This window comes from Stomoxys calcitrans, chromosome 5 (genome assembly GCF_963082655.1).
Source record: "Stomoxys calcitrans chromosome 5, idStoCalc2.1, whole genome shotgun sequence".
In the NCBI taxonomy this organism is placed as follows: domain Eukaryota; kingdom Metazoa; phylum Arthropoda; class Insecta; order Diptera; family Muscidae; genus Stomoxys; species Stomoxys calcitrans.
This window is the reverse complement of record NC_081556.1, coordinates 60,393,287-60,421,075: the sequence shown is the minus strand read 5'-3', so window position 1 is coordinate 60,421,075 and position 27,789 is coordinate 60,393,287. Positions and strand designations below refer to the sequence as shown.

The 27,789-nt window shown below is 39.2% G+C and overlaps 1 protein-coding gene and 1 long non-coding RNA gene across 4 annotated transcripts in view; one reads left to right on the top strand and one right to left on the bottom strand.

Annotated features, from left to right (window-relative positions):
- Positions 1-27,789, bottom strand: part of LOC106088805 (nephrin) — a 645,485-nt gene that overhangs the window by 251,214 nt on the left and 366,482 nt on the right. For all 3 annotated transcript variants that reach the window (XM_059368456.1, XM_059368454.1, XM_059368455.1), the window contains exons 9-15: positions 26,100-26,236; positions 3,836-3,989; positions 3,579-3,716; positions 2,577-2,741; positions 2,188-2,475; positions 1,814-2,095; positions 1,285-1,708 (exon numbers count right to left, since the gene is read on the bottom strand). In XM_059368456.1, coding sequence (XP_059224439.1) covers positions 1,285-1,708; positions 1,814-2,095; positions 2,188-2,475; positions 2,577-2,741; positions 3,579-3,716; positions 3,836-3,989; positions 26,100-26,236 — 1,588 coding nt within the window. The remainder of the gene's footprint in view (positions 1-1,284; positions 1,709-1,813; positions 2,096-2,187; positions 2,476-2,576; positions 2,742-3,578; positions 3,717-3,835; positions 3,990-26,099; positions 26,237-27,789) is intronic.
- On the top strand, positions 11,200-12,149 carry LOC106088806 (uncharacterized). The gene is made up of 2 exons (XR_001221506.2): positions 11,200-11,475; positions 11,555-12,149. It is a non-coding gene; the product is annotated as an uncharacterized LOC106088806 (long non-coding RNA).

Below are 27,789 nucleotides of genomic sequence, written 5' to 3'. Positions count from 1 at the left end.
GTCATTTCTAGCCAATGACAGCAAAGCAGTAGACCTCTTCAAATCTAGATTAGGCCACATATTTTTGGAATGCTCACAGCCCCCTCTTTGTGATCATCTATCATTCGTTGTCCTTAGGGCCTGGTGTTGAAAACTTTGCTTACATGTCGCTAGAGGCATACCCACAGATTCCAGTTTCCATGGAATGTGTAGGGTAGTTTCTCGCAAGCTCGCCCGCTTTAGAATTCGCTGGGAAATCTCTGTGGCCCGGCACCCAGAGCAGGTGAATTTTGAACTGTTCAGCCCTCTTGTTGAGAGATCTGCGACTGTGGAAGGCGGTTTTTGTGTTCAGAAATACGTTCTCCAGGTATTTAATGGCTGCCTGGCTGTCTGAGAAGATATTTATGCCAATCGTCATAATGACATTATATCTTAGCTATTCCACCGCTTCCTTTATTGCAAGGATCTCCGCCTGATACACACTGTAGTGGTCGGGTAACCTTTTCGATATGACCTGTTCTAGATCGTTAGAGTACACCTCAAAACCTACCTGGTCGTTTAGTTTGGAAACATCCATATAGAAGTCCATGTAACTTCTGTTACCAGGGATATCGTAGTTCCAATCGGTTCTATCAGGTAAAGTGGTACAGTATTTTTTATCAAAAAGCGGCTCATGTAGGGTATAATCCACACTGCCTGGAACATCGGATATTGCATCAAGGATAACACAGTGTCCGTAGCCGCCACATGACAGGCTATTATAACTAAGTGAATTTTATTAACATTCAAAAATGGAGGTGATGAACCCATCGTTATGTGTGCGATTTTTTTCAAAATAAGCAATACCTGCTTGGTAATAAATCTAATACCAAGCAGTACTAATCGTTTTATATTTTATCCAAGGAATAAAATAGTCCTTTTAGAAAATAGACTGCCCCTCTAACCTTACCTAACCCTATAATATCCGTCCGTCTGTCAGTTGAAATCACGATACAGTCTTTGCACAAATTATTTTTTGTTCATAGGCAGGTTAAGTTTGAAGATCGGCTGCATGGGACTATAACTCGTTATAGCCCTCATACAGACCGATCTCCCGATAGGCCAATAAAGCCGTTATGTTAGGCCGCTCGATATTCGTACCGAGTATGGTCTAGATCAGACTGCAAGTTTTTTTTTGCTTTAAGGCCTTGTATCTAAAAAAAATAATCACGAAAGGATTTCGCGAAAAGTGAACATAGTACCAACCATAAGTTATAGAGAATTTTTTCGAAATTCAATTTGCTATCTACTCAAATATTTACTTACCTGTACCGTACACGGTATGAGGCCTTTAGACCGCCATCAAAACCAGGGGTCCATGCTACCGTTACTGAGTCATGGGTAACATTAAGAATATTCAAACTAAGCGGAGTGTCTGGCTGTGAGGTTATGTCCAAACGCACCGGTTCAATGTCCTGGCCCAAATCATTTTTAGCGAAACACTCGTAGGCACCATAGTCCGCTGGGGCAACTTTCTCAATGATTAGTATGGATTCGTAGGTAAGCGAATCGATTTTCTTCTCCTCAACCTCGTACTTATAGGAACGATTGACGGGTAGGTCCTTACCCTCCTGCCGCCATATGAACTGCGGCCGGGGTGACGATTGAGCGCGACAGGGTAAGCGACCACGTTCTCCCGTCCCACTGGCGGCTCTCATCAAAGTTGGAGACTTATCGATTTCCGGAGCAACTGCAAGCAATCGCAAATGATTAACAGAAAGCCATTTAAGGACTAATTGCAATTCGTAGTTAACTGTGGATTGATTTGCATACGAGTATTTCTGGCTAAACTTACATTTGACTATCAGCAGTACATCACGACTGGTGGGATTGGCAACACGATTATCGGCAATGCAGCGGAAATTACCTACGTCTTCTCGTTGGGCATCCTTGATGTGCAGATACGAGGTGCCATTAGCAAATGTAGTAGAGGTCTTAATTGTCATGTCATAACCTAGTCGCTCCCATTTGACGTGATCTTCGGTCAGAGGTTTGCCCTCCACACTGCACGACAGCATGGCATCTTCGCCGGGATTGACAATCACATTTTCCGAAACGGCCTTAATGGTTGTACCATCTGCACAATGTCCCGTGTCGTGCAATAAACAGAAAGGAAGAAATGAAACGTCACTTAAATACTTGCGGTGGCTCTTGATGGTGTGTACTTACATTCCACCACAACGGTGACATTGATACGAGCTGCCCCCTGAGAGTTGCGAGCCTCGCACACATACACACCGGCATCGTTGCGGTACAATTTGGTGAAATTCAACTTGGATCCTTCGGCAAAAATACGTGGCTCGGCGCCATTACCGTTGCTAGGCAGCGACTGACCGTCCTTCGTCCAAGTGTAGGTAATTGACATGGGATTGGCATTGGCCTGCAAGGCAACCAACAGCGACTCTCCCTCTACACCAACGGCAGTCGAAGAGGGTGGTGGCACGAATTTGGGACGATCTAAACGTGACACAAGGTGGGTCGAGGAGATACGTATTAAAGAAATACAATACAATCCCGCCCCAATTCGTCTGAGCGGGTACAACTCTCAGCATACTTACACAACACATCCAGACTGACAGCCTCGTGCACGCTGCGCTGGAGAGCCTCGTTGGCACTTTGACATGTATACACTACGCCGTTCATTTCCTGTGTGATGTTTACTTTGAATTCCAAAGTCGAGACGGTACCACCCCACAGTCCGGGCTTGGATGTATTATTTATACCTGCGGGAACACCATCCGAAGCAATGGGGAAATAAAACAAGAAATAGTTTTGTAAACGGTGATTGCCATATAAAGAAAATAAATGCAGACGCAGTGGATGAACAGGCAGTAGCCAATGTGGCCGTCAGAAGGAGTAAGCAAAGCAGAGATGGTAGTTTGCAAGCCGGAAGTTTGCGTAAGTACATATTTCACATTTTTCTGTTCAACTTGGAAAATGCACAAAACATCCTTTTCGGCAAAACTATGAACCTGACACATTTACAAACACAGACGAACTTTTATGCGAAGAGTCAAGCGGACAAGCTTAAAGAATGCAGTTAGCCCAGCCAGTCAGCCAGCCAAGTTTACGAGTACGAATGTGAGCAAATATCTTGCAACCACACAAACAAAACACGCTTTGGTTTACGCCTTTACCAACCGACCAGCCAGCGGCATCCTTCCAGCCATACGAATAGGCAACCTACAAGTTTCTCAGGCGCCACTGCATGTAACGTAACACTGGCATTGGTGTTCGGCTGAAACATTAGGTTCCAGTGTAGGCTGGCAGCCAGGATGGATGTGCTTGGTTGCTGGGCTGGTTGCATGACACGGACTCCATACTCATCTTGTGTGGCATGTGACCACACCACTAGTTTTTCCTTTGCTGTGCGCTCCTTTTGACAACAATGACAATCCCTTGAACATCCCAATAATTTGGGCACTTTTCCAGCTTAACAACAAACCATTGTTTGCTCTGGGGTTTTTGACTTCTCTAACAATTTACTGGCTTCACTTTACACTCACACTCCGCCCCGCATAGCGCATACACACACCCTGCATGGAGCCAAAATAACTTACCCTGAATGGATATACCATCCTTCCACCACGACAACTTTGCAGGTGGGTTACTAGAACTAGAATCGCACACAATGGTCGCCTCAATGCCTGGTTTCAATTCTTCCGGTTCGATGCGTATCTTAACGGTTTCGGGAGCAACTGCAATGATTCCGTGTTTTCAAACACATACACAATAAAATTAATACTTATGTAAATTATGCGCATGGAGCAGATCCGCCAGGACCATTTCCTTCATTCTAGCTTAGCCCAATACTCACAGTGTACGCTCAGAGTGGTAGACTCGAAAAGCGGTATTTCCGTGGCACTGTTGGCCGCCTCACAACGATATTGCGCCTGGTTATCCGTTACATTTGCCAGAATCGTTATTTCGGCCGAGACAGACTTGTCGGCAGTGCGTATCACTGAGTTTATCTGGAATTAAAAGAAAACGCATAAATTATGAAAACAGTGATTTTTATTGTGGCACAACTTGGCAAATTAAATCGCACTTTTTGCCACTGCTTCCCTAGCCGCCGTGTATATTTTACTTTTTCGTAGTTTTTCTTAGGGGAAAATACATGCCATGTAAACAGCGGCTAAAGCTTGTAAAACATCTAAATATTTGACTTTATTTCACATGAGAATACACATGTGGAGTGCCAACAACTTAGCATTGGACGTTGCATAGTCAATCTTATGAGTTGATATGATATTTGTATACAGTCTCTTTACAAAGTATCTGCTTGTAGCTTTCAAGATGTTAACTAATGAGTTTCGCAAATAAAACATTAATAATGGGTATAAATTTACTAGCTGAACTCGGCTCGGATCGCCAACATGCGAACAAAATTTCCATTGATGTATCTAATCTTGAAATTCTTTCGTTGAAGGCGGCATGCACCTCAAACGAAATTTTCGATGCCTTAAGAAATGTTTTGACATATTTCGATTGAGGTACAAACTGGGCCTTAAAGGAGATACTCTATTATTGGTAATTGGGGGCAAACATCTAGACGACATATTAGATGTTTTATTCAAAATGTTTTTTATTTCGTTTTTTCTATGGTTATATTGGCAGATTCATTCTTACTTACAAAAATGTTTCGTTTATATTCGGCATTCTCCTAACCGTTCGCTCAGATTCTTTTTTTTGGAATGCGCAACCACCTCATGTCTTAATTTTATTTGGATTCCAAATTCGAAGTCTAGTCCTTTCTTTGGAGTCCTTATTGTTCTAATGGGATGCCATACCCAAGTGGACACTTTCCATCATATTTGAATGTCCGATTCGCACTCTGCTCCCAAATACCTTTCGAGTCCCATTCTCATAATCAATGTATTGATCGCTTCAGATAATTTTGGAGGTGCTTTGCTCCTACTCTTAAATACATTTCATTTTGAGTCCAATATTTTCCTGGTCGGTACTTGTACTCTACCTCCAAATTGTCCATATAGGTCATGTGCATTCGTCCAAATTCTGGGACCGACATTCTAGTTTCTGATGCGTACTGTACTCCGAAATATCTTTCATTTGAGAGCCATATTGGATTGCTGTGGCCACATATATGTATGGCGGTGCTGCGTTCCTCCCAGACACTTGAATCCAATTTTGGATATCAAATTCTTATATCACGATCTCAATGCTGTCGCATATTTAAACAAGTAATAATGTGCTACGTTCGGCCGGGCGAAATCATAGGTACCCACCATCATGCTTCCTGCTAAAAATGTACTGGGCCAGATCCAGGGGTTATAATGTTAACACAGAGAAGACTGAAATATGCCTGTTCACGAGGAAGACGAAGGGGGGCCAATTTGACGCACCATGTTTCCCCGATATCTGACAAGGTGAAATACTTAGGAGTGATCTTGGATAAGTAACTTAATTGGAAATGTCACATTCGTTAGCGTACTGAGAAGGCTCACAGATGTTAGGCACTATGAAAACGGGCCGAAATGGGGTCTAAATCCGAGGATAGTCCACTGGCTCTATAGAAGCGTGATTAGACCAATACTTACTTACGCCTCAGTAGTTTAGTGGGATAAGGACCACACAACAAGTTCTGAAAACATGTTGTTTTGGCACGGGCGGAGACTATTCTAGATATCCAACCCATTGACATACAGATTATATAAGAGGCAGCCACTGCGGCTATGAGATTTAAGGCGATGGAAGAATGGATTGAGGATGGGAGCAGCCTATACCATCGCTGTATAATCGTGGCGACGATAGAAAACCTGGAAGAAAGGGAAGAAGTTTCCCATCGGATATATGAGACGATACTCGAGGTCGAGTGCGAGGCACTGCTGCCATGCTGCCAGCGGCACAGTCTTGGACTGACGGAACCCTAGTATTGCCATCTGGAAGACCATGTTACACGGAGGACAGAGTGGGTATGGGGGTCTACATTGAGAACCCAGGGGCTGAGATCTGTTTTAGACTGCCTGACCATAATATGGTCCTGCAGGCGTAGATCCGGGCGTTCACGGAATGCGTGATGTTGTGTGGTACTAACGCGAGGACTTCGAGCGTGAACATCTTTTCGGACAAAAAAATGGCCATAAGGGCAATAACAACTAGGACGGTAATGTCACGAACAGTTTTGGAGTGTAAGAAGGAGATTAACGCCTTCTCTGAGGATGGCACAATCCGAATCGTTTGGGTGCCGGGCCATAACGGAGTCAGGGGCAATGAAAGGGCCGAAGATTTGACAGTGAAGGCCAGAGAACTTCCGTCGACAAAACTTGGTTAACCCGAAGTCTTTCGCGTCAACGCAGTCCGAAGTAGCACGGAATTCCTAACTTAAAATTTTCTTTTTCGAGGTTACTTTTTAGTTTTTAGAGCGCACAACAAGTCGATTACTGGATTAGGTGTATGTCCACAGTGGCATGGTGCGGATTAATATCAGCACCCTCTCTTCAACATAACCTAACCTAACCTATTCTAATCTAACTCAGTTTATATCTGGAATAGGTTGAACAACTCAAGTCGGGTAATGATTGACTCTTCTAGAGCCTCAAGAAGTCATATTGGGGGGTTGATTGTTGTGTGGGTCTAGGTCTATAGGTCTACCAATAGAAATACTATTGGTAGACCTATCAGATCGACAATTAGCTTGGTGATAGGAGGCACTCTACGTTCCAAATTTCAAAAAAAAAATCATTGTTGGTCTGTATCTTTAATACAGGGTAAGATAAATGGATCAACGCTGGCAACTTTCCCCTTCTCCAACTTCCAAGACGTTCCAATGTGGGCCGATATGGATAATATATGGTGTGTAAGCTGATGGGTACATTACAATAGATTTTTCAAATTTCAGCTGTATTAAGAAAACACTGAAAAAAACAAAAGCAAAATTTATATATTTTAAAATTAAACTATTTGTCTGTTAGCGCTTTCGTTTTCGGTCTTAAAATTTTATTGAGATTCCATTGACATCCATGATCCATTTGACGTCTCCCACGATGATATTTCTTGGTCGAAATTGAAATCGCGATACGGGAAACCAATGAAATGCTTCTGGCAAAAACACACTTTTGTTGACTTTTAAGTGTTTTTTGCTATACTATTCTTTGAATAGAAACCATTAAACAATGGTCTAAGGCCGGACAATATCCTACAATGGAATCTCAACATTAAACTATTTATTTATTTATTTTAGTGTCAGATCTTTTCTTTAGATCTCGTCAAGCTCTTTCCTAAATCATCCAAATTGGTTAAGTAGATCGGAAGGTTGGATAAGTGGAAAGTGGCCAACTTTGACATCCTGTATATCACCAACAACGGTTTTTTCTTGTTCGTGACCTTGCCCTCCTGCTTGTCCCTATGGCCATTTTACTGTCCATAAAGATGTTCACACTCGAAGTCCTCGCGTTAGTATCACACCACTTCACGCATTCCGTGATCGCCCGGATCTCCGCCTGATGGATCGTATTATGATCAGACAGTTTAAATAGATCTCAGTCCCTGGGTTCTCAATGTCGACACCCAGGCCTATTCTGTTCTCTAGTTTTGAGCCATCCATGTGACATGGCAATACTTGGGTACCAGCAGTCCAAGACTGTGCCGCTGCAACAGCGCCTTGCACTCGACCGCTAGTGTCGTCTCAGGTATCTGATCGGCAGCCTCTTCCCTTCCTTCCGGGTTTCCTATCGTCGCCTCTATTATACCGCGATGGGATGAGCTGCTCCCATCCTCAATTCATTCTCCCATCGCCCTAAGTCTCACAGCCGCAGTGGCTGCCTCCCACATAATCTGTATGTCAATGGGTCGGATAACTAGAATAGTCTCCAGTCCCCTAGTGGGCGTGGTCCACATTACTGGGCCTAAGCCAATACAACATATGCTCTGAACCTGTTGTATGGTCCTTATGTTTTATAAGCAGATCTCAGTTTATTTGCATTTATTTCGATGTTATGATGCACAATTATATTATCTCCATTATGGTTTTGTACTATGGTCTGCTATATATGTTATAAATAAAATAAAATTTTGTTGTTGTGATTCTCTCATATTTTAATACCAACTTTGTGATGAATATTTCTTATCGCGAAAATGTTACCAAACAATGTATATGCCTTAGAAATTCTTGTTATGATTTCTTGTAACTGGCAGCCAATTGTGATTTTTATCGCTGGACATACCAGCATATTTGTAACGAAACTTTAAAAATTTTCACTTTCTGGTTTACCATCCGCACTCGTCCGAGCTGCTTAATATACTTACTGACTGCTCTTTGCTCAATCAAAACAAAAAGGAAAAAATTTTGTGTGTGCGAATGTGTCTACACCAGTGACGAGCACACAGTTGCAATTATTCGCAAGCCTATGGGTCTGCTTTAGATTATTTTCTTGTGTACGCACAAAGTAATGAGCAATACAGTGAGTATTTTTGCCAACCACTGGTCTATATGCTCAAATACTCATCCTTTCTCTCTAGTAGGAGAGACACAAGAGAATAATTATTGGTTCAGTACACAAATAATCGTTTGCGGCCATCGAAGCACTTTCGCAATTAAAGATTATTTGGATTTACAACAAAAGGAAGGTAATTTTACCGTAGACGAAGCTGCTAACGGATTTACGGTAAACAAAGTTAGTTTCGTTGAAAAATACTACGCTTATGATTAACGTTTGACATGTTGAAGCTAAACGTAACACGGTTACAACAAAAGCAAAACTTCGTGATAAAAGTGTTTTGTTTGCCTAAAAATTTCCCAAACTTTTTATTTTTTTGCTTGTAGAGCTCAAAAATTCAAAATTCAAATCGCAGCGGCTTAAGTGGGCCTTAGTTGGTGGTCAGAGTTGTTCTCCATATACCAAATTGCATCCAAATACTACGCCTAACACAATGACAACTACCGCAGTTCGATCCGTCCGAAATTAATGCGTATAGTTTTACTTGAACGAGCATTCCAAGGCTTACATGTCACTGTAAGGTGTGCTAGTTGGAGACTTGGACAATGCCGCATGAACTGATTGTTCAATCGTTTGCATTTAGATTTAAAATTAGTTAGTAAAATTGATGGCACACTTTCTTAAATTTACATAACAAGAGTTCATAGATCTTTATGGTAAAGCCTGATTTAAAATATGCCAGCTACTGCAATGCTCCATTACGCAGCAGAAACCTCTCTATGGAATATTAACATTGTCCCGATGTCGTTGTAATTGTTTAAATCTTCATAAGACCACAAACTGTCGCTCTATCGTACACACACACAGAGCAATTCTAAAGTCCTCATATGCGTACATAAAGAAGTTAACAATAATGTAGTTGTGCAGTATACATGCGTATACGAACACAGACACACACCCACAAAGCAACATGGATGTATACATACATGTTTACCAGTGTCATTAACAAAGATAAAGAATTTCAATAAAACCTCTGGTATAAATATTATGAAAACTCAAATTCCTCTAAACAGGTAATGTTCTGTCTTGGTCTGCTAGATATCCTGTAGAAAATTTCTATGCATGCATGTTATCCAGCCACTCACTCCCACACGTGCCCACAAATGGGGAGGAATGTGCACAGCCAAAGGAACTAGCTGCTAATACGTACATATGTGTGTATGTTTGCATAGGGATATACTGCCTACAATGAGGGGATCAGATCGGAGAGAGTGGAAACTATCTAAATTATGCTTAAGTTTTGTTAGGTTGCTCTAAGAATGTTTATACAAAGCTTAATATGTTTGGAAACATATGTAAGGACTTTCATGTCCGTGTAGGTGTGCTGGAAGGAGTGTTTATGCCACCATAGTGAAATGACATCGAGATATGCATACACACAGTATACTTGTGTGTCTAGTAAATAAACAAAATAAGTGTGTGTACTTTAAATAGATGGGAATAAGTGAGACATAAAATGCTGAAACTAAAAGCTATAAAAGCCAAAACATACGCACCTAATGTAAATACGCCAGTGTGTGTGGTTTGTATTCCTTGTAACAATACATTAACTTGAACTGATATCGTATTATCTCAAAAACAGATCATGAGTAGAAATGTTTATACCGCTAGCAAAATGTCAGCTTCCAAGTTTTTTTAAAACCTTTACTATTTTTTTTTTTTTTTAATACAGATACCGAGATTGCACTTAAATCAACGATTGCAGCATCTTGATTTTCGAAAATCTGGATTTGAAATCTTCTTCATCCGTACCTAACACGGTTCACATAAATTTGTATATATAGCCTCCATCTCTAATTTGAACCTAATTGCGTTGAAATTTGAAATTCCAAGATATATGGCCCTTTTCCATATGTGACTTCTCGAGCTCATGGGTGCAAACAACTTCGAGTGGCTTCGTTCGGTTGCCTATATTTTAAAACTATTTTATTTAGTATTTTTTTGGTGAAACTCAAATAATCACAGTTTGGTCTTTTTAACAGTGTAAGTGTGCCCATCAATGGTATAGACTTTTCGAGTTATATCTGTATAAGTAAGAGAGCAGTGGTAGTTCGGAATTCCACTCTCCCCTTTCAGGTTAACCTAACCGACGTCTATGCTACAGTGTATGTAAGTACAAAACAATATAATTTTGAAGAAATCAGCGAAACACGATTTTAAGGATGTATATTAGGTCTGAACTGATTACACGTACAGTAAATTTGCATGCATATACAGTGGCACAGAAAAGTCCACATACACTTATCAAGAACATTTTTACAAAACGAAATTTTTTATATGAAAAAAATTTCTATATGATAATTCATTATATATCATTTTATTTTTGTTTAAATTTAATTTACTTTGTTTTATTTTATTTTAATTTGTTTTGTTTTATTTTATTTTATTTTATTTTATTTTATTTTATTTTATTTTATTTTATTTTATTTTATTTTATTTTATTTTATTTTATTTTATTTTATTTTATTTTATTCTCCCTTTATCAGCAACGACAGACTATCCAGCATTAAGCCTGCTGGTCTGAAATTGCAACCCTATAGCTATAACCGCAGATCTACTGCTGTAGTTGCAGCAAAATTAACTACTAACAGTCAGCATTCTTTTTTCTATGAGTGTTAGAATCCAATTTGATGCACTAAATGGTTATACAATATTTTTCCATGAAAAACATAGTTGCTAATAAAATTAAAATCAATTTTTTTATTTTTCTTCAAAAAACAAAAATTTAATTTTGAAAACAATTTTGTTAGTAAAATAAAAAAAAAAAAATTAAGAGCACAAAAAAGTTTCGTTTGCTTCCCTTTCGAGGTGAGCTTAATGATAGAAGATTTATCTTGCAAGGGAAAAGGAAAGCCAGAGATAACAACATACCCGCAACTGTGGGATGCGTTCCGCCCTGGGTTAGGGAACTTTTCAATCACATTAGGTGTGGAAGCTTCAAGGGCCATACATTGGTAAGTGGTGCTTCGAATGGAATATACTGCGAAAACGTGTTTACGATGTAAGTACGACACTAATCACTAAGTTTGTCATCTGTCACACTAGCTGTTCTCTTTCACCGCATGTGTTTCTCGTTGCAGTGATGGACTTGTTTTCCACACGACTACAAATGCCTACATGGTATACACATGTTGTTTGTGCATCGATTGGAAGTTGTATTGATGGCTTGGAACGTTAGACAACGGCAGCGGCTCTCGATTTAGCTCCGTGTGTCCAGGTACAAGTCCCGGCCTGGCTCTGTGGGATCGAGTTTTTTTTACAGTTAGAGTAAATATCATATATTTAATTGATCAATAAGCTCGTCTCTCAAGAGAAAGAAACGAGTAATTATAAATTATGGCTTAGAGGATTTTTAACCTAAAATAACTTGAATTTGAAAACATACAAAGTCAAATATATAAGGGAGCCAGAAACAAAACTCTGTCTCTACCTGTCCAATATAGACCCCAGTTTCGATTAAATAGCGAAGCATGAAATACCAGAGTCCCGTTAATTCAAGAAAGCGTATATTGTATTTGACCTCAATCTTCCTTTCCTGACCGGGAAGGCTTACAACATTGGGAAAATATCCGCAGACTTTATAATAGGACGCGTCGTAAAAGGATGGCAGTTTCTTGAAACTTGTGTTTCAAACGGCTAAAATGTAACAATAAATTTATCAGCCACCAAAATGTACACATTAACATCTCAAAAGCCTCTTACTATATATGTGGGGATAGGCAAATTGATACAACCTTAGACTTTTTGGCAACTTTTTACACCATTCAGAATATTTGGCATTGAAATTTAATAGAGGACTGTCCCTACACTTTATTAACCAGATTCTTGGAGCATATTTGTATATCGAAAACTTCTTCCCTAAAACAGTTAACAAAGGTATGTAAAACCTCTATGAGGAGTTATAAAGCCATTTGTTTTCAAAAATTGGTTGTGCTTTGTTTGATTATATATTTGTACAGCTGAACCTCACATTCTTTCGCAATATATGGAACAAAATTATCGTTTGAATATTTATTTTCAACAATTAAAATGGTTTTAGTGAAAAACTATGCTTGACTAACAGTATAACAATAAAAATACCTTTATTTAAATCCCATATGACCTAAATTGGTCTATGAATTTGCTTAGAGGGTTAAGGGTCATTTAAGTTTGGATGTTAGAAGACTTTATTTGAGCCTGATATTCTCATGGGGATTTTGAGAGTTAGAAGGCACTAAGGTTTGTGGTTGGTGGTTTTAGAGGTGGACACCCAGAAACGTGGTCCCGAAAGTGGGTATCAATTTCGTGCTCTACTCCCAAATACCTTGCATTTGAACCCCATATTGCCATTGTGGGTAAATGTGGGTGCTTTTGGGGGTGGGGTAACATTTACCATACCATTTATTTAAACTCCATATTGCCATTTGTTTAAGGGGAATTTATGGGTTGAGGCGTACCTCAAACACTGGGCCCAAAAAATTGGATAACAAATTAGTATTCTAATTTCAAATACAATTCATTTGAGCCACTTATTGCAATAATAAAATATGTCCGGTTTGGGGGTGTGAACCAAAAACTATAAACATCGTGCTCCACTTTTTTTGACACCCAAATTGCCACGATGAGCAAATACGTTCTCTTTGGGGTTGTTATGGGCGTTGGACATCTCCGAGACACTTGGTCCTCAATGTTGATATCAGATTCGTGCCCTACTCCCAAATATCTTCCATTTGAGCCCCATATTTCCATAGTTGACATACATGTCCGGTTTAAAGGATGGGGCGACTATCAGTGACATGGCCCTGAAAATATATTCCAGATTTCCCATATTGTAATGGTCAGCAAATACATCATATTTGGGAAGTGTTATGGGGATGGGGTGGCCCTATAGGCTCAATGATAAGAGACCTCCGTTTTTTTTTATAGCCGAGTCCGAACGGCGCGCCGCAGAGCGACACCTTTTTGAGGAGAAGTTTTTACTTCTCAAACTACCATATAAATGTCGCCAGCATTAGGAGGGATAACCAGCGCTAAAAAATTTTCTGATGTTCCTGCCGGGATTCGAACCCAGGCGTTCAGCGTCATAGGCGGACATGTTAACCTCTGCGCTAGCTTAAGAGCAACATATATGTGTGGCATTACATACGATCATCAAACACGCAAGGACGTTAGATATTCACTTTGTCATTGGAAGGATGAATCTTAGCGGAAGCTTGTCCTTTGTTGCGGCAGGAGTTGTATAAGTCATACATAAACTCACACACTCACAGCGCTGATAGTTTCGGAAATTGATTGGAGATTAATCTTTTTCCAGTGAGTCTTCAAGCATATTAAAGCTTATGGATGGCCACTCGCAGCTACAGATAGGTCTTCAATATCCTAAGTGCGGCACAATTGACTACTCAACCAATGATAAGCCCCTGATTGAGAAATTAAAGAACTAATTTATGCATTTCCTGATTTCAGGCATCAGAACAAACATAGGAACAGTTAGAATGGTACGAGATTTCCGGCGTGTGTTGCAAATATTTGGGATCTGCTTAAACTTAAAAAATGGGATCTTATTCCTCTCAGTGGTGTGATGGAATACACGAGTGAGGTGGAAGAGAAACTTCATGTCATCTCTCCAGCCCCCTGTTTTCTTAATCTCAGTTTTGCCATTGCTGAAGGCTGCTTTTGGCCATAATTTCTCTTCAAATCCTGCCCAAAGAAGAAATCATCTAACATATTCTGAAGTCCTTTTGCGATTCTGCTCTCAACGAGTTTTATTTCTTTTATGTAGCCGAGTAACTTTCTTTTAGATAGCCTTGGGGATTCCTTTGTGGATTTCCCTCAGAGGAAAGCTGATGGCACACCGTTGCTGCCCATTGGGACGACAGCTTTGAGCTTTCTCCATTGCATTTTCCGTTACATCTCTGGAGAAATGGTGATACATTTTTTGAGTATTCTTACTTTTAGAAATCACAACATAACTAGAAAAGCACCCATACCCATTATAGAATATATAGCACATATAATGTACTGAGGTTCAAGTTTGCATGGTAAAATACATACGACGTCCTTCAATCTTACCAATATTCCTATGATCTTCTCAATATTTATACAACCTATAACAGGCCTATGATTAAATATAACTCCACATATGGAGTTATAGCTCCTTGGAGCTACTTGACCGGGTCCGGAGGAGAGCGATGGTGTTGATCGGCGATGGTATGTGTCGAAATGTGGGCCGCGTGTTTCTGTTTTATCGATACTATTAAGGTGTTTGCCCCACAGAGGTTCGTAAGGGACACTAGATTTTCTAGGAACGCGCACCAGTATATGATCGATTGGCCAGTTGACAGAACCCTGCATAACCGTGAAAACTCGGTTTTTGTCCGAACAATACGAATGTGCAATCGACTTGCCCCTACTTACGAATATCTTTGCCTCTACTTACGACCCCCGAAAAATTTAAAACAAATGGGAATAAACACATCTCGGTGGGGGGAACCCCTCAGACTCCTGATATTTCATTCGCCAACGCAATCCACTGCATGTATTGGGGACATCCCCTGTGTGTTGGTTAAATATAAAAAAAAATTAAAGTATTAGTAGTTCACAACATGCATGGACGATAATGCTTCAAAACATGTTAAACCCTGCATTTTCTAATAAATACATAAATTTATTGGTCTGATCCTCTCAGATCACCGTATTCAAAACCCACTTAAAAAACTAACGGAAGCTTTGGGAAGGAGAACAAGTTCGCAAACAAGTCGCCCAGGGTCGCAAAAAGGTTCCCCCACGTTGAAGAGCAGTACCTACATTAAAGGGTTGCCCAAATAGTTATTAGAGTTTATGGAGCCCTAGGAACCTTAATAACAACCAACAACAACAACAAATCATACCCTTGGATTGGATGAAATATTTCCTTGCCTTTTTATATAAACTCAGCTACTTTTTCGCCAATATTATTATACCCACCAATATAGGATGGGGGTGCACTAATCTAGTCATTCCGTTTGTAGCACCTCGAAATATTCGTCTAAGACCCCAAAAGGATATTTATTCTTGACCGTCTCGACATTCTGAGTTGGTCTAGCCATGTCCATCCGTCCATCACGATAGTGGTCGAACGCGTAAAGCTAGCCGCTTGAAATTGTGCATATATCGGTTCAGATTTAGCTCCCATATAAACCGATTTCTCCATTTGACTTCTTGAGCCCCTACAAGCCGTTATGACTTCCAACAACTGTGCCAAGTACTGTCAAAATCGGTCTATAGCCTGATACAGCTCCCATAAAACCGATCTCCCTATTTGACTTCTTGAGCCCTTACAAGCAGCAATTTTTGTCCGATTTGGCATTGGATTTGTCCTCTATGATACAATTACCACATTAATCACGCTCGATAATCCTGTCTATTAGCTGTACTTTTTCCACATGCATGTGGCACCATGTTCTAGTTGACATCCATTGTGGTGGGTTTCGGGCCGGCCGAACTTAGCACTCGTTTATTTGTTTACTCCTCGTTATAATATACACATTTTCCTGATCGTGCCTTATGGGATAACTAATGAAAAATTACATCTTTATTTATTTAATTTCAATAAAACGTAAATTTTTTAAACTTAAAAACGGCGTTCCTAACCTTACCACCACTGTACATTCGAATCAAAATGAGGTTTGGAACTAGTTCCCTGGACTACTGGGTAATATGTTTGTTTCAATGTTCTGTAAAGGCTAAGAAACCACTGAACCAACCATTTTAACAGTAAGTCTTCATATCCGCGAAGAGGTTGAAAGGGTGTAGCCGCTGTCCACGAAATACAAATTTTAGATTCGTACTCCTAGATCTTCCATTTGAGTGGAATATTGTGCCGATCGTCCTAAATGGAATGTATTTTGAAAGTTCAGTAAGGATTTGATATTATTGTTTAATACGTAATAAATCCTAGAAAACCCAATACGGACATGAAGTACGATCGATAGAAAATAAAACTTCAATAAAAGTTTTTTTGGGAGTAGAAGAAAAATCTTGCATCCAAATTCAGGGTAATGTTGAGAATGGAAGGAACAGCGCGTACCCAATGTGTTACTTAGCTGATATGATTATGAAAGTATATAAAAAACAAGTAAAAAGGCGTTAAGTTCGGCCAGGCCGAACTTTGGATACCCACCACCTCGGGTATATATGCAAACCACCGTTCATCAAAATTCGGTGAAAATTTTATACCTTACGTCCCATATCAGTTATATCCAAATATGTTCCGATTTGGACCAAATACTAATAAGTACATTAGCTATATCTAAAAATAAACCGATCTGAACTATATACGACACGGATGTCGAAAAGCCTAACATTAGTTCTTGTGCCAAATTTCAGTGAAATCGGATTATAAATGCGCCTTTTATGGGGCCAAGACATTAAATCGAGATATCGGTCTACATGACAGCTATATCCAAATCGGGACCGATTTGAGCCAAGTTGCATAAAAATGTGGAAGAGCCTAACACAAAGCACTGTCCCAAATTTCAGCGAAATCGGACAATTAATGTCGCTTTTATGGGCCCAAAACCTTAAGTCGAGAGATAGGTCTATATGGCAGCTATATTCAAATCTGGACCGATCTGGGCAAAATTAAGGAAGGACGTCGATGAACCTAACCAAACTCACTGTCTTAAATTTCAGCGGAATCGGACAATAAATGCGTCTTTTATGGCCATAAAACCTAAAACCTAGATATCGGTCTATATGGCAGCTATATCTAAATCTGGACCGATCTGTGCGATATAGCAGAAGTATGTCAAGGGGCTTAACTTAACTCACTGTTCCAAATTTCGGCGACATCGGACAATAAATGAGCATTTTATGGGCCCAAAACAATAAATCAAGAAATCGGTACATATGGCAGCTATATCCAAATCTGAACCGATCTGGACCAATTTGAAGAAATATATCAAAGGGCCTAACACAACTCACTGTCCCAAATTTCAGCAAAATCGGATAATGAATGTGGCTATTATGGGCCTTAGACCATAAATCGGAGGATCGATCTATATGGCAGCTATATCCAAATCTGGATCGATCTGAGCCAAATCGATGGGCCTTACACAATTCACTGCCCCGAATTTCAACAAAATCGGATAATAAATGTGGCTTTTATGGGCCTAAGACCCTAAATCGGAGGATCGGTCTATATGGCAGCTATATCCAAATCTGGACCGATCTCAGCCAAATTGACGAAGAATGTTGAAGGGCCTAACACAACTCACTGTCCCAAATTTCATCCAAATCGGATATAAAATGTGGCTTTTATGGTCCTAAGACCCTAAATCTGAGGATCGGTCTATATGGCAGCTATATCCAAATTTGGACCGATCTGAGCCAAATTGACAAAGGATGTCGAAGAGCCCAACGCAACTCACTGTCCCAAATTTCAGCAAAATCGGATAATAAATGTGGCTTTTATGGGCCTAAGACCCTAAATCGGCGGATCGGTCTATATGGGGGCTATATCAAGATATAGTCCGATATAGCCCATCTTCGAACTTAACCTGCTTATGGACAAAAAAAAGAATCTGTGCAAAATTTCAGCTCAATATCTCAATTTTTAAAGACTGTAGCGTGATTTCAACAGACAGACGGACAGACGGACGGACATGTCTAGATCGTCTTAGATTTTTACGCTGATCAAGAATATATATACTTTATAGGGTCGGAAATGGATATTTCGATGTGTTGCAAACGGAGTGACAAAATGAATATACCCCCATCCTTCGGTGGTGGGTATAAAAATACGCAAAACAAATTAACTATTGTGGATCCGAGACGAAAGCGTAGGATGGGGGTAGACTAATATATGGGGATGGGGGTAGACTAATTTCGTCAATCCGTTTGTAAAACCTCGAAATATTCTTCAATCAAGACATGTCCGTTCGTCTGTCTGTCGAAACCACGCTTACTTTCGAAGAAGTACAGCTAGACGCTTGAAATTTTCCACAAAAGCTTCTTATTAGTGTAGGTCCGTTGGGATTGTAAATGAGCTAAATCGGTTAATGGTTTCATATAGCGGCCATATAAACCAATCATGGGTCTTGGCTGAAATTTTGCATGAACTGTTTCGTTATGATTTCCAAAAAATGTGCCAAGTATAATCTGAATCAGTCCATAACTTGATATAGCCGCCATATAAACCGATTTCCCGATTGGACTTCTTGAGCTTATAGAGGGCGCAATTCTTATCCGATGTGACTGATATTTTGCGTAAGGTATTTAGCTATGATTTCCAACAACTGTGCCAAGTATGGTCTAAATCAGTCATACAACACAACTGGGCCAAGTATGGTCTAAATCTGTCCATAACCTGATATAGCCGCTATATATAATTGACCTCCCGATTAGACTTCTTGAGTTTCTAGAGGGCGCAATTCTAATTCGATTTTCCTAAAATTGTGAACGTATCATTGGGGAATGACTTCCAACAACTGTGTTAAGTATGGTCTAAATCAGTCCATATTCTGATTTCACTTCTTGAATCCTAGACGGCGCAATTCTTATCCAATCTAGCTGAAATCGTTTTGGTATGTCTTTCAACAACTGTTCCAAGTATGATCTAAATCGACTCATAACCTGGTATAGCTGGCACATAAGCCGATCTCCCAGTTTGACTTTCTGAGCATCTTGAGTGCGCAATTATTATTCAATTGCCTGAAATTTTCGAGGTGATATTTTTCTATGACTTGTACGGCATGACAAGTACGGTCCATATCGACCAATAACATTATATATCTCATATATTTGAAGAAGTAATTCAAGGAACTCCATAAATGCGATCCATGGTGGAGGGTATATAAGATACTTGTTATTTCTCTGGGCATCAGTTTGAAAATAATGAAAGAACGAGTTTACTCAATTTCAACAATATACCATAAAGAGCACGAAATATCGATTTTATAATTATTTCAGAAACAACAAACTACTACTGTTATCTATCATCTTTATCGTCATTTAAAAAGTCTTTTGAAGTCGGTGTACTTTGTTGACTTTTTTCATTGAATAGCCAGTATATATATTTTTGTAATATATATACTGGTATAAATTACATCGATAGACCCTATTGTACCATGCATGCGAATAACATTTGCCAAAGCGAATATATAATATCGCCATGGTGAACGAGGTTTGGTGTCAACTATGCTTGAACTTAATTGCCAGTTGTGCCATTGTCCAACATTCTTATGTCACATGTCCTTCGCCTCTTAGTCTCCATCAGTTGAGGTTACTTTACGTTTATCACACACTTCAGCATACAACCATGGGACAAGGAGACAAGAAATTCTTCTTTTGAGACATCTTTAGTGCACCACACTTGGCAAATTTGCAGGTGTCAGAGTCCTGCGTAACGCCCACTTGGGTTTTGATGGCATTGTCTACGGCAAACAGTTTGCAACAGCACGATAAGTTTGTCTGAAGGAATAGGTGATGTGTTGCAAGCCTTCCGCCAACATTTGATTGCCAGCAAAAAGTGTGTAAGTAAGTGTATCCCTTAATAGCCTCTGAAATTGGCATTTTATTATTTTATCGTGCAAACAAAGGACGCTTTAATTGTGCATTTAAAAAATCATTACTCTCGTATAGAAGATGTGGCAAAGACCCGTGAACCAATCTCTCTCAGCTTGGAAAAGGACATGGCCCCTAGCGTATGACTATGTGTGGTGTGGTGTGGTGATGCAGCACCAACCGCAGGTTAACTACAGCTGTTGTGACCAACGTTTTTCATTAAAGCAATTTTATGTCCAAGCATAAAATCACAACGCAGTACCAACAGGGCATAATCGCTGTCACCACCCACATAAATAAGCCCGCTCAAAAAGGACATGTTTTTTTTTTTTTTTTTGGAGAATTTATCATCGAAACACACATGCAGGCTTTAGTAAGTGGCTAAGAAAATTTTTATTTAAATTTAACTGACAAGCATAAAAAGTTCTCAAAACTGAAAGCATTTTTTGTTTTTTTATTGCAGGTGTTACTTGGAAGCGCTTTTCCATTCCAAGATGAATTCAGAACCTTCAGTTCAATAACAAAATAGCTTGTAAGATGTATGTTACTTTTCAGGATGCACCAATAAGGTTGTGTCAAACTATCATCCGATATATATTTTTTTTATACCCACCACCGAAGGAGGACCTATATTCATTTTGTCATTCCGTTTGCAACACATCGAAATATCCATTTCCGACACTTTAAGATAAAGGGTGACCCTATAAAGTAAAGGGCGACCCTATAAAGTAAAGGGGACCCTATAAAGTAAAGGGTGAAGAGCTATAGGAAATTAAAAAAAATATATATAAAATTCAGAAAAATGCATGAAATCTTTATTTGAATCGATAATACGGACCATATATTTTAATATTTGAAGATAATTTTACACAAATGTTGACCGTGACAGCGCCTTATTCCATACTCTTGGTATACTCAATACTTTTGGCATACTCTTTCCAACATTACGGCCGGTATCTCTCGAAAAAATGCTTCAAACTTGTCCTCCAATGCGTCAATTAAAGAAAACTTGTCTGCATAGACATGAGTTTTAACATGGCCACACAAAAAATAGTCTAAAGGCGTCAAATCGCACGATCTAGGCGGCCAATTGACCGGTTTTGTATTTAATGCTACTTCCAATGCCTCTGGACATTGTGACTAGACAAATTGTAGCGACCACTGCCTTGAGGTTAAGGAGATTTCCAATGTTCCCGGCAGTGTGAATTACACCCTACCTGAGCCGCTTTTTGATAAAAAGTACTGTACCACAATTCCTGCTAGAACCGATTCGAACTACGATAACAGTAACAGAAGTTACATAGACTTTTATATGGATGGTTCCAAACTAGACGACCAGGTGGACTTTGGGGTGTACTCTAAAGATCTAGAACTGGTCATATCGAAAAGGTTACCCAGCCACTTCAGTGCGTATCAAGCGGATATCCTTGCAATAAAGGAAGTGGTGGAATGGCTAAGATATAATGTCATAACGACAAATGGAATAAATTTCTTCCCAGACAGCCAGGTAGCCATTAATTCCCTTGAGAACGTATTTCTGAACACAAAAACCGCCCTCGACTGTCGCAGATCTCTCAATGAGATGGCTGAACAGTTCAAAATTCACCTGTTCTCGGTGCCGGGCAACAGAGATATTTCAGCGAATTCTAAAGCGGACGAGCTTGCGAGACTAGGCACTACCTTACACATTCTAGGGAAACTGGAAACTGTGGGTATGTCTCTGGCAACATGTAAGCAAAGTTTTCAACACCAGGCCCTAAAGGCAACGAATGATAGATGGTCACAAAGAGGGCGCTGTGAGCATTCCAAAATTATGAAACCAAATCTTAACTTGAAGAGGTCTACCGCTTTGCTGTCACTGACTAAAATCGACGTCTCAATCATTGTGTTCGTCATAATCCAGAAAAGTCACAGTTTGGTGCGGTTTATGGGCTGGTCGCATCATTGGACCGTAATTCTTCAAATATCATGCGTATCGTAACGTAATTGTGAATTGAGAGCGCTATCGTGAGAAGATATCCAACTTTTTTTTGCCCAAAATGATAGAGCTTGACTTGCATGACATGTGGCTTCCACAAGACCGTGCCGCATTCCACACATCATGCTTAACAATGGACTTATTGAAAGGCGAGTTCGGTGAACATTTAATTTCACGTTCAGTACCGGTCAATTGGACGCCTAGATCGTGCGATTTAATGCCATTAGACTATTTTTTGTGGGAATATGGTAAAACTCATGTCTACACAGACAAACCCGATTCAAGTGTCGCATTGGAAGACAATAAAGCAATTATTTGTGAGATACCGGCCAAAGAGATTACCGTGAGATGCCGGAAAGAGTATGCCAGTGAGGGTCAACATTTGCTTGAACTAATCTCCAAACATTGAATTGTATGGACCGTGCTATCTCGATTCAAATAATGATTTCATACATTATTCTGAAATTTATGTGTTTTTTTAACTTTCCTAAAGCTCTTAAAAAATCAACCTTTATATATATTAGAAAATCTGAATAGACTTTCTCAAAATTTTGTACAATGTCTTCTTTTAAGACTTTTACTATGTGTACGGATTTTGATCTAAACCCGTTCTGGTGTAGATAAACCTCACAAACATATGGTCGTCCGATTCTTATACCATCCACCATAAGATGGGGGGTATACTAATTTCGTCATTCTGTTTGTAACTACTCGAAATATTCGTCTGAGACCCCATAAAGTATATATATTCTTGATCGTCGTGACATTTTATGTCGATCTAGCCATGTCCGTCCGTCTGTCCGTCTGTCTGTCGGAAGCACGCTAACTTCCGAAGGAGAACAGCTAGTCGCTTGAAATTTTGCACAAATACTTCTTATTAGTGTAGGTCGGTTGGTATTGTAAATGGGCCATATCGGTCCATGTTTTGATATAGCTGCCATATAAACCGATCTTGGGTCTTGATTTCTTGAGCCTCTAGAGTGCGCAATTCTTTTCCGATTGGAATGAAATTTTGCACGACGTGTTTTGCTATGATATGATATCCAACAACTGTGCCAAATGTGGTTAAAATCGGTCCATAACCTGATATAGCTGCCATATAAACCGATCTTGGGTCTTCACTTCTTGAGCCTCTAGCGTGCGCAATTCTTATCCGATCAGAATGAAATTTTGCACGACGTGTTTTGTTATGATATCCAACAACTGTGCCCAGTATGGTTGAAATCGGTTAATAACCTGATATAGCTGCCATATAAACCGATCTTGGGTCTTGACTTCTTGAGCCTCTAGAGGGCGCAATTCTTATCCGATTGAAATGAAATTTTGCACGACGTGTTTTGTTATTATATCCAACAACTGTGCCAAGTATGGTTTAAATCGGTCTATAACCTGATATAGCTGCCATATAAACCGATTTTGGGTCTTGACTTCTTGAGCCTCTAGAGGGCACAATTCTTATTCGATTTGAATGAATTTTTGCACGAAGTATTTCGTTTTGATATCCAACAACTGTGTCAAGTATGGTTGAAATCGGTCCATAACCTGATATAGCTGTCATATAAACAGATCTGGGGATTTGACTTCTTGAGCTTCTAGAGGGCGCAATTCCTATCCGAATTGGCTGAAATTTTGCATGACGTATTTTATTTTTACTTTCAACAACTGTGTCAATAAGGTTCAAATCGGTTCATAACCTGATAAGCTGTCATATAAACCGATCTGGGATCTTGACTTCTTGACCCCTAGAGGTCGCAATTACTATCCGATATGCCTGAAATTTTGTACGATGGATCCTCTCATGACCATCAACAAACGTGTTTATTATGGTCTGAATCGGTCTATAGACCGATACAGATCCCATATAAATCGTTCTCTCTATTCTTATACGAATTGGCTGAAATTTTACACAGGTCTCCAACATACAATTTAATTGTGGTCCGAACCGGACCATATCTTGATATCGCTCTAATAGCTGATCAAATGTTTTCTTATATCCTTTTTTGCCTAAAAAGAGATGCCGGGAAAAGAACTCGACAAATGCGATCCATGGTGGAGGGTATATAAGATTCGGCCCGGCCGAACTTAGCACACTTTTACTTGTTAGTAATACTACAATAATTTGGGCATTTTCTTGCTGATCCTCAAAAAATTTGCCAGCAAAGTCTCTCTTACCCAGCAAAACATATTAGAAGTTATTCTAAAAAACAGCATTTTATGCACCTCCAAAGTGTCAATGTTTGTTTTATTCCTACATCTTGGGAAGTAATCTAGAATAATATTGCTTATGCCATGTTTAAACGTTTTCATAGAATATAAACTGGAGGGAGTTCTGAATGAAATGTATTTTTTTATACCCTCCACCATAGAATGGGGGTTTACTAATTTCGTCATTCTGTTTGCAACTCCTCGAAATATTCCTCCAAGGCCCCATAAAGTATGTATATTCTTGATCGTCGTGTCATTTTAAGTCGTTCTAGCGATCTGTTGAAAGCACTCTAACTTTCGAAGGAGTAAAACTAGCCTCTTGAAATTTTGCATGAATACTTCTTATTAGTGTAGGTCAGTTGGGATTGTAAATGGGCCATATCGGTCCATGTTTTGACATAGCTGCCCTATAAACCGATTTTGGATCTTGACTTCCTGAGTCACTAGAGGGCGCAATTCTTATCCGATTTGGCTGAAATTTTGCATGAGGTGGTTTGTTACGATTTCCAACAATTGTTTTAAGCGTGGTTCAAATCTGTCCTTTACCTGATATAGCTGTCATTTAAACCGATCTGTCGTCTTGGCTTCTTCATCCTCTATAAGGCGCAATTCTTATCCGATTTGGCTGAAATTTTGCGCGAGATGTTTTGTTAAATCGGTCCATAACCTGATATAGCTGCCACATAAACCGATCTTTGAATCTTGACTTCTTGAGGCAATAGAGAGCTCAATTCTTATCAGATTTGGCTGCAACTTTTGAGTGTTTTGTTATGACTTCCAACAACTGCGCCAAATATTGTTTTTAATTGGTCCATAACCTGATAAAGCTGCCATATTAGCCGATTTCTTGAGCATCTAGGGGTCGCAATTGTTATTCGATTTGACCGAAATTTTGTACAACGACTTCTCTCATGAACTTCAACATACGTGTCAATTGAGGTCTGAATCGGTCTATAGCCTTATACAGCTTTTATATAAACCGATCTCCCTATTTTACTTCTTGAGCTTCTTAAGCCCCGAATTGGCTGAAATTTTACACAACGACTTCTACTATGGTTTTCAACATTCAATTCAATTCTGGTCGAATCGGACTATAACTTGATATATCTCCAAAATTAAATCTATTACCTTCTTTTAGCCTTTGGTTGCCTAAAAGAATATACCGGGAGAAGAACTCGACAAATGCGATCCGTGGCGGAGGGTATTTAAGATTCGGCCCGACCAAACTTAGCACGCTTTTACTTGTTTTGTTCCATACACCACTTTTGATAAGTTGAGTTAGATGGTTTAATATTAGAGTTTCATCGATTTTTTCTATGCGTTTCCTTTTTCGTACTGGTTCCCAAGATCTTATTTAAACTTCATTTTGCAAATCGATTTAAAAACATTGAGAATATTGAACTAACACAATAATAAACAAAACAACAAAATTAACTAAAAAGATGGAGAAAAAATTTTCCGTTTCTTGGTGACAACCCTATATGTTTAAAATCACAACCACAAAAACTAAATTTTTTATACATTTTTGGAAGCAAGCATTTTTTTTGGTTATGTCTCCACTGATCACTGGTGATTTTCTTAGAAATCGATTAAGATTTAGATATAGCTCCCAAAGGTCGGCTTTATCCGACTTCAGTCTCGCCGTACTAGTTTTAATATCGTTTGTTTTTTTTTTTTTTTTTTTAATTTTGTTTTGTAATCCTTCTAAAATATTTTAAAAACGTTTATAAAGCTAAGGGTTATACTGATTGTTTGTCTTCTTTTAGCTTTATGTGTTTTAGTTCTTTGTGTTTTATCAACTACAAACTATGGATTTTAATTGCTTACATTGATTCTTTTGTTTTTTTTCTTTGGCTTTGGTTATGGTATTGGGTTGAGTTGCTTGTTTCTTTATTTATGTATTCGACTGATAAACTTACCCTTTTGTCGTTTTTGTACCACGTGAGGGTAGCAAGTGGATTTCCTCCCGATGACACACATAAAAGCTTTTGCACCGAACCAGCTGGAATTATTTGTCCCTCCATGTAACCCGATATCATTGGCGGTGAAGGTGGATCTGCAAACAATCAATAAGGGAAAATTGGTTTAGAATGAAATTGGTATTGGTTTTTTATAACGAGAACTGCTAAATCGGTTGGAATATTTAGAGAAGTGCTATTCCCATTTTTGTCAGATTAGGGACATTTAAATTGCCTTTAAAAAAATTCTTTTAGCAAGCACAACTGAAAGGTTTCCATGAGTGGAATAGTTTATGTGTACGATTAAAAAGCAGTCACAATGAATTTTCCGCTATAAGGCTAGTACTAATGGTATTAAATTTGTGTTTCGCAGTGAAGGCTAAAATTTTCCACTATAATTTTTACCCTCCCTCATTGGATGGGTGTACACTTACGTAGTGTGGACGATTCTTGTTACAACCTTTAATATACGAGATAGTAATGCTTCGAATTATTTCAATTTGACTTTTTGCGCACCTGTAGGAAACGATTTCGCTGAAATTTGGGACAGTAAGTTTTACTATTCTTTTCGATAGCTACTTCATGTACTGTCCACACACGCAAAAGTAAAAGTTGGCAACGAAATTTGAGATTTTTCCTTATTAGCAAGATTTTAGTAACGAAAACGAGCCAAAGAACCAAAACATTGAAGGTAAGATGCTATCCTTAAATTTAAATTCCTATTAACTTACGGACATGACCATCCGATTAAAATGTTGATCGCTGATTGATTTTTATTTTAATTCGTAGATGACTGTCCAATTATAATTTGTTGAAAAACTCTTTTTTATACCCTCCACCATAGGATGGGTGTATACTAATTTCGTCATTCTGTTTGTAACACCTCGAAATATGCGTCCAAGACCCGATAAAGCATAAATATTCTTGATCCTCATGACATTTTAAGGCGATCTAGCCATGTCCGTCCGTCTGTCTGTCGGAAGCAAGCTAACTACCGAAGGAGTAGAGCTAGGCACTTGAAATTTTGCACAAATACCTTTTATTATTGTAGGTCGGTTGGGTTTGTAAATGGTCCAAATCGATACATATTTTGATATAGCTGCCATAAAAACCGATCTTGGGTCTTAAATTCTTGACCCTCTAGAGGACGCAATTCTCGTCCGATTTGACTGAAATGCACATGGTATTTTAATATCACTTCCAACAACTGTGCTAGGTATGGTTGTAATCGCTTAATAACCTGATATAGCTGCCATATAAGCCGATCGTGGGTCGTGACTTCTTTAGCTTTTAGAGGGCGCAATTCCCATCCGATTGAAATTTTGCATGAGGTGTTGTGCCAGGACTTCCAACAACTGTGTCAAGTATGGCGCAAATCGGTACATAACCTAATATAGCTCCCATATAAACCGATCTTGGGTCTTGACTTCTTGAGCCTCTAGAGTGCGCAATACTTATCCGATTGTAATGAAATTTTGCACGACAAGTTTTGTTATGATATCCAACAACTATGCCAAGTGTGGTTCAAATCGGTCCACAACCTGATATAGCTGCCATATAAACCGGTCTTGGGTCTTGACTTCTTGAGCCTCTAGAGTGCGCAATTCTCACCAATATGATCCTAATTGATCTTTAGATTGATATAGCTCCC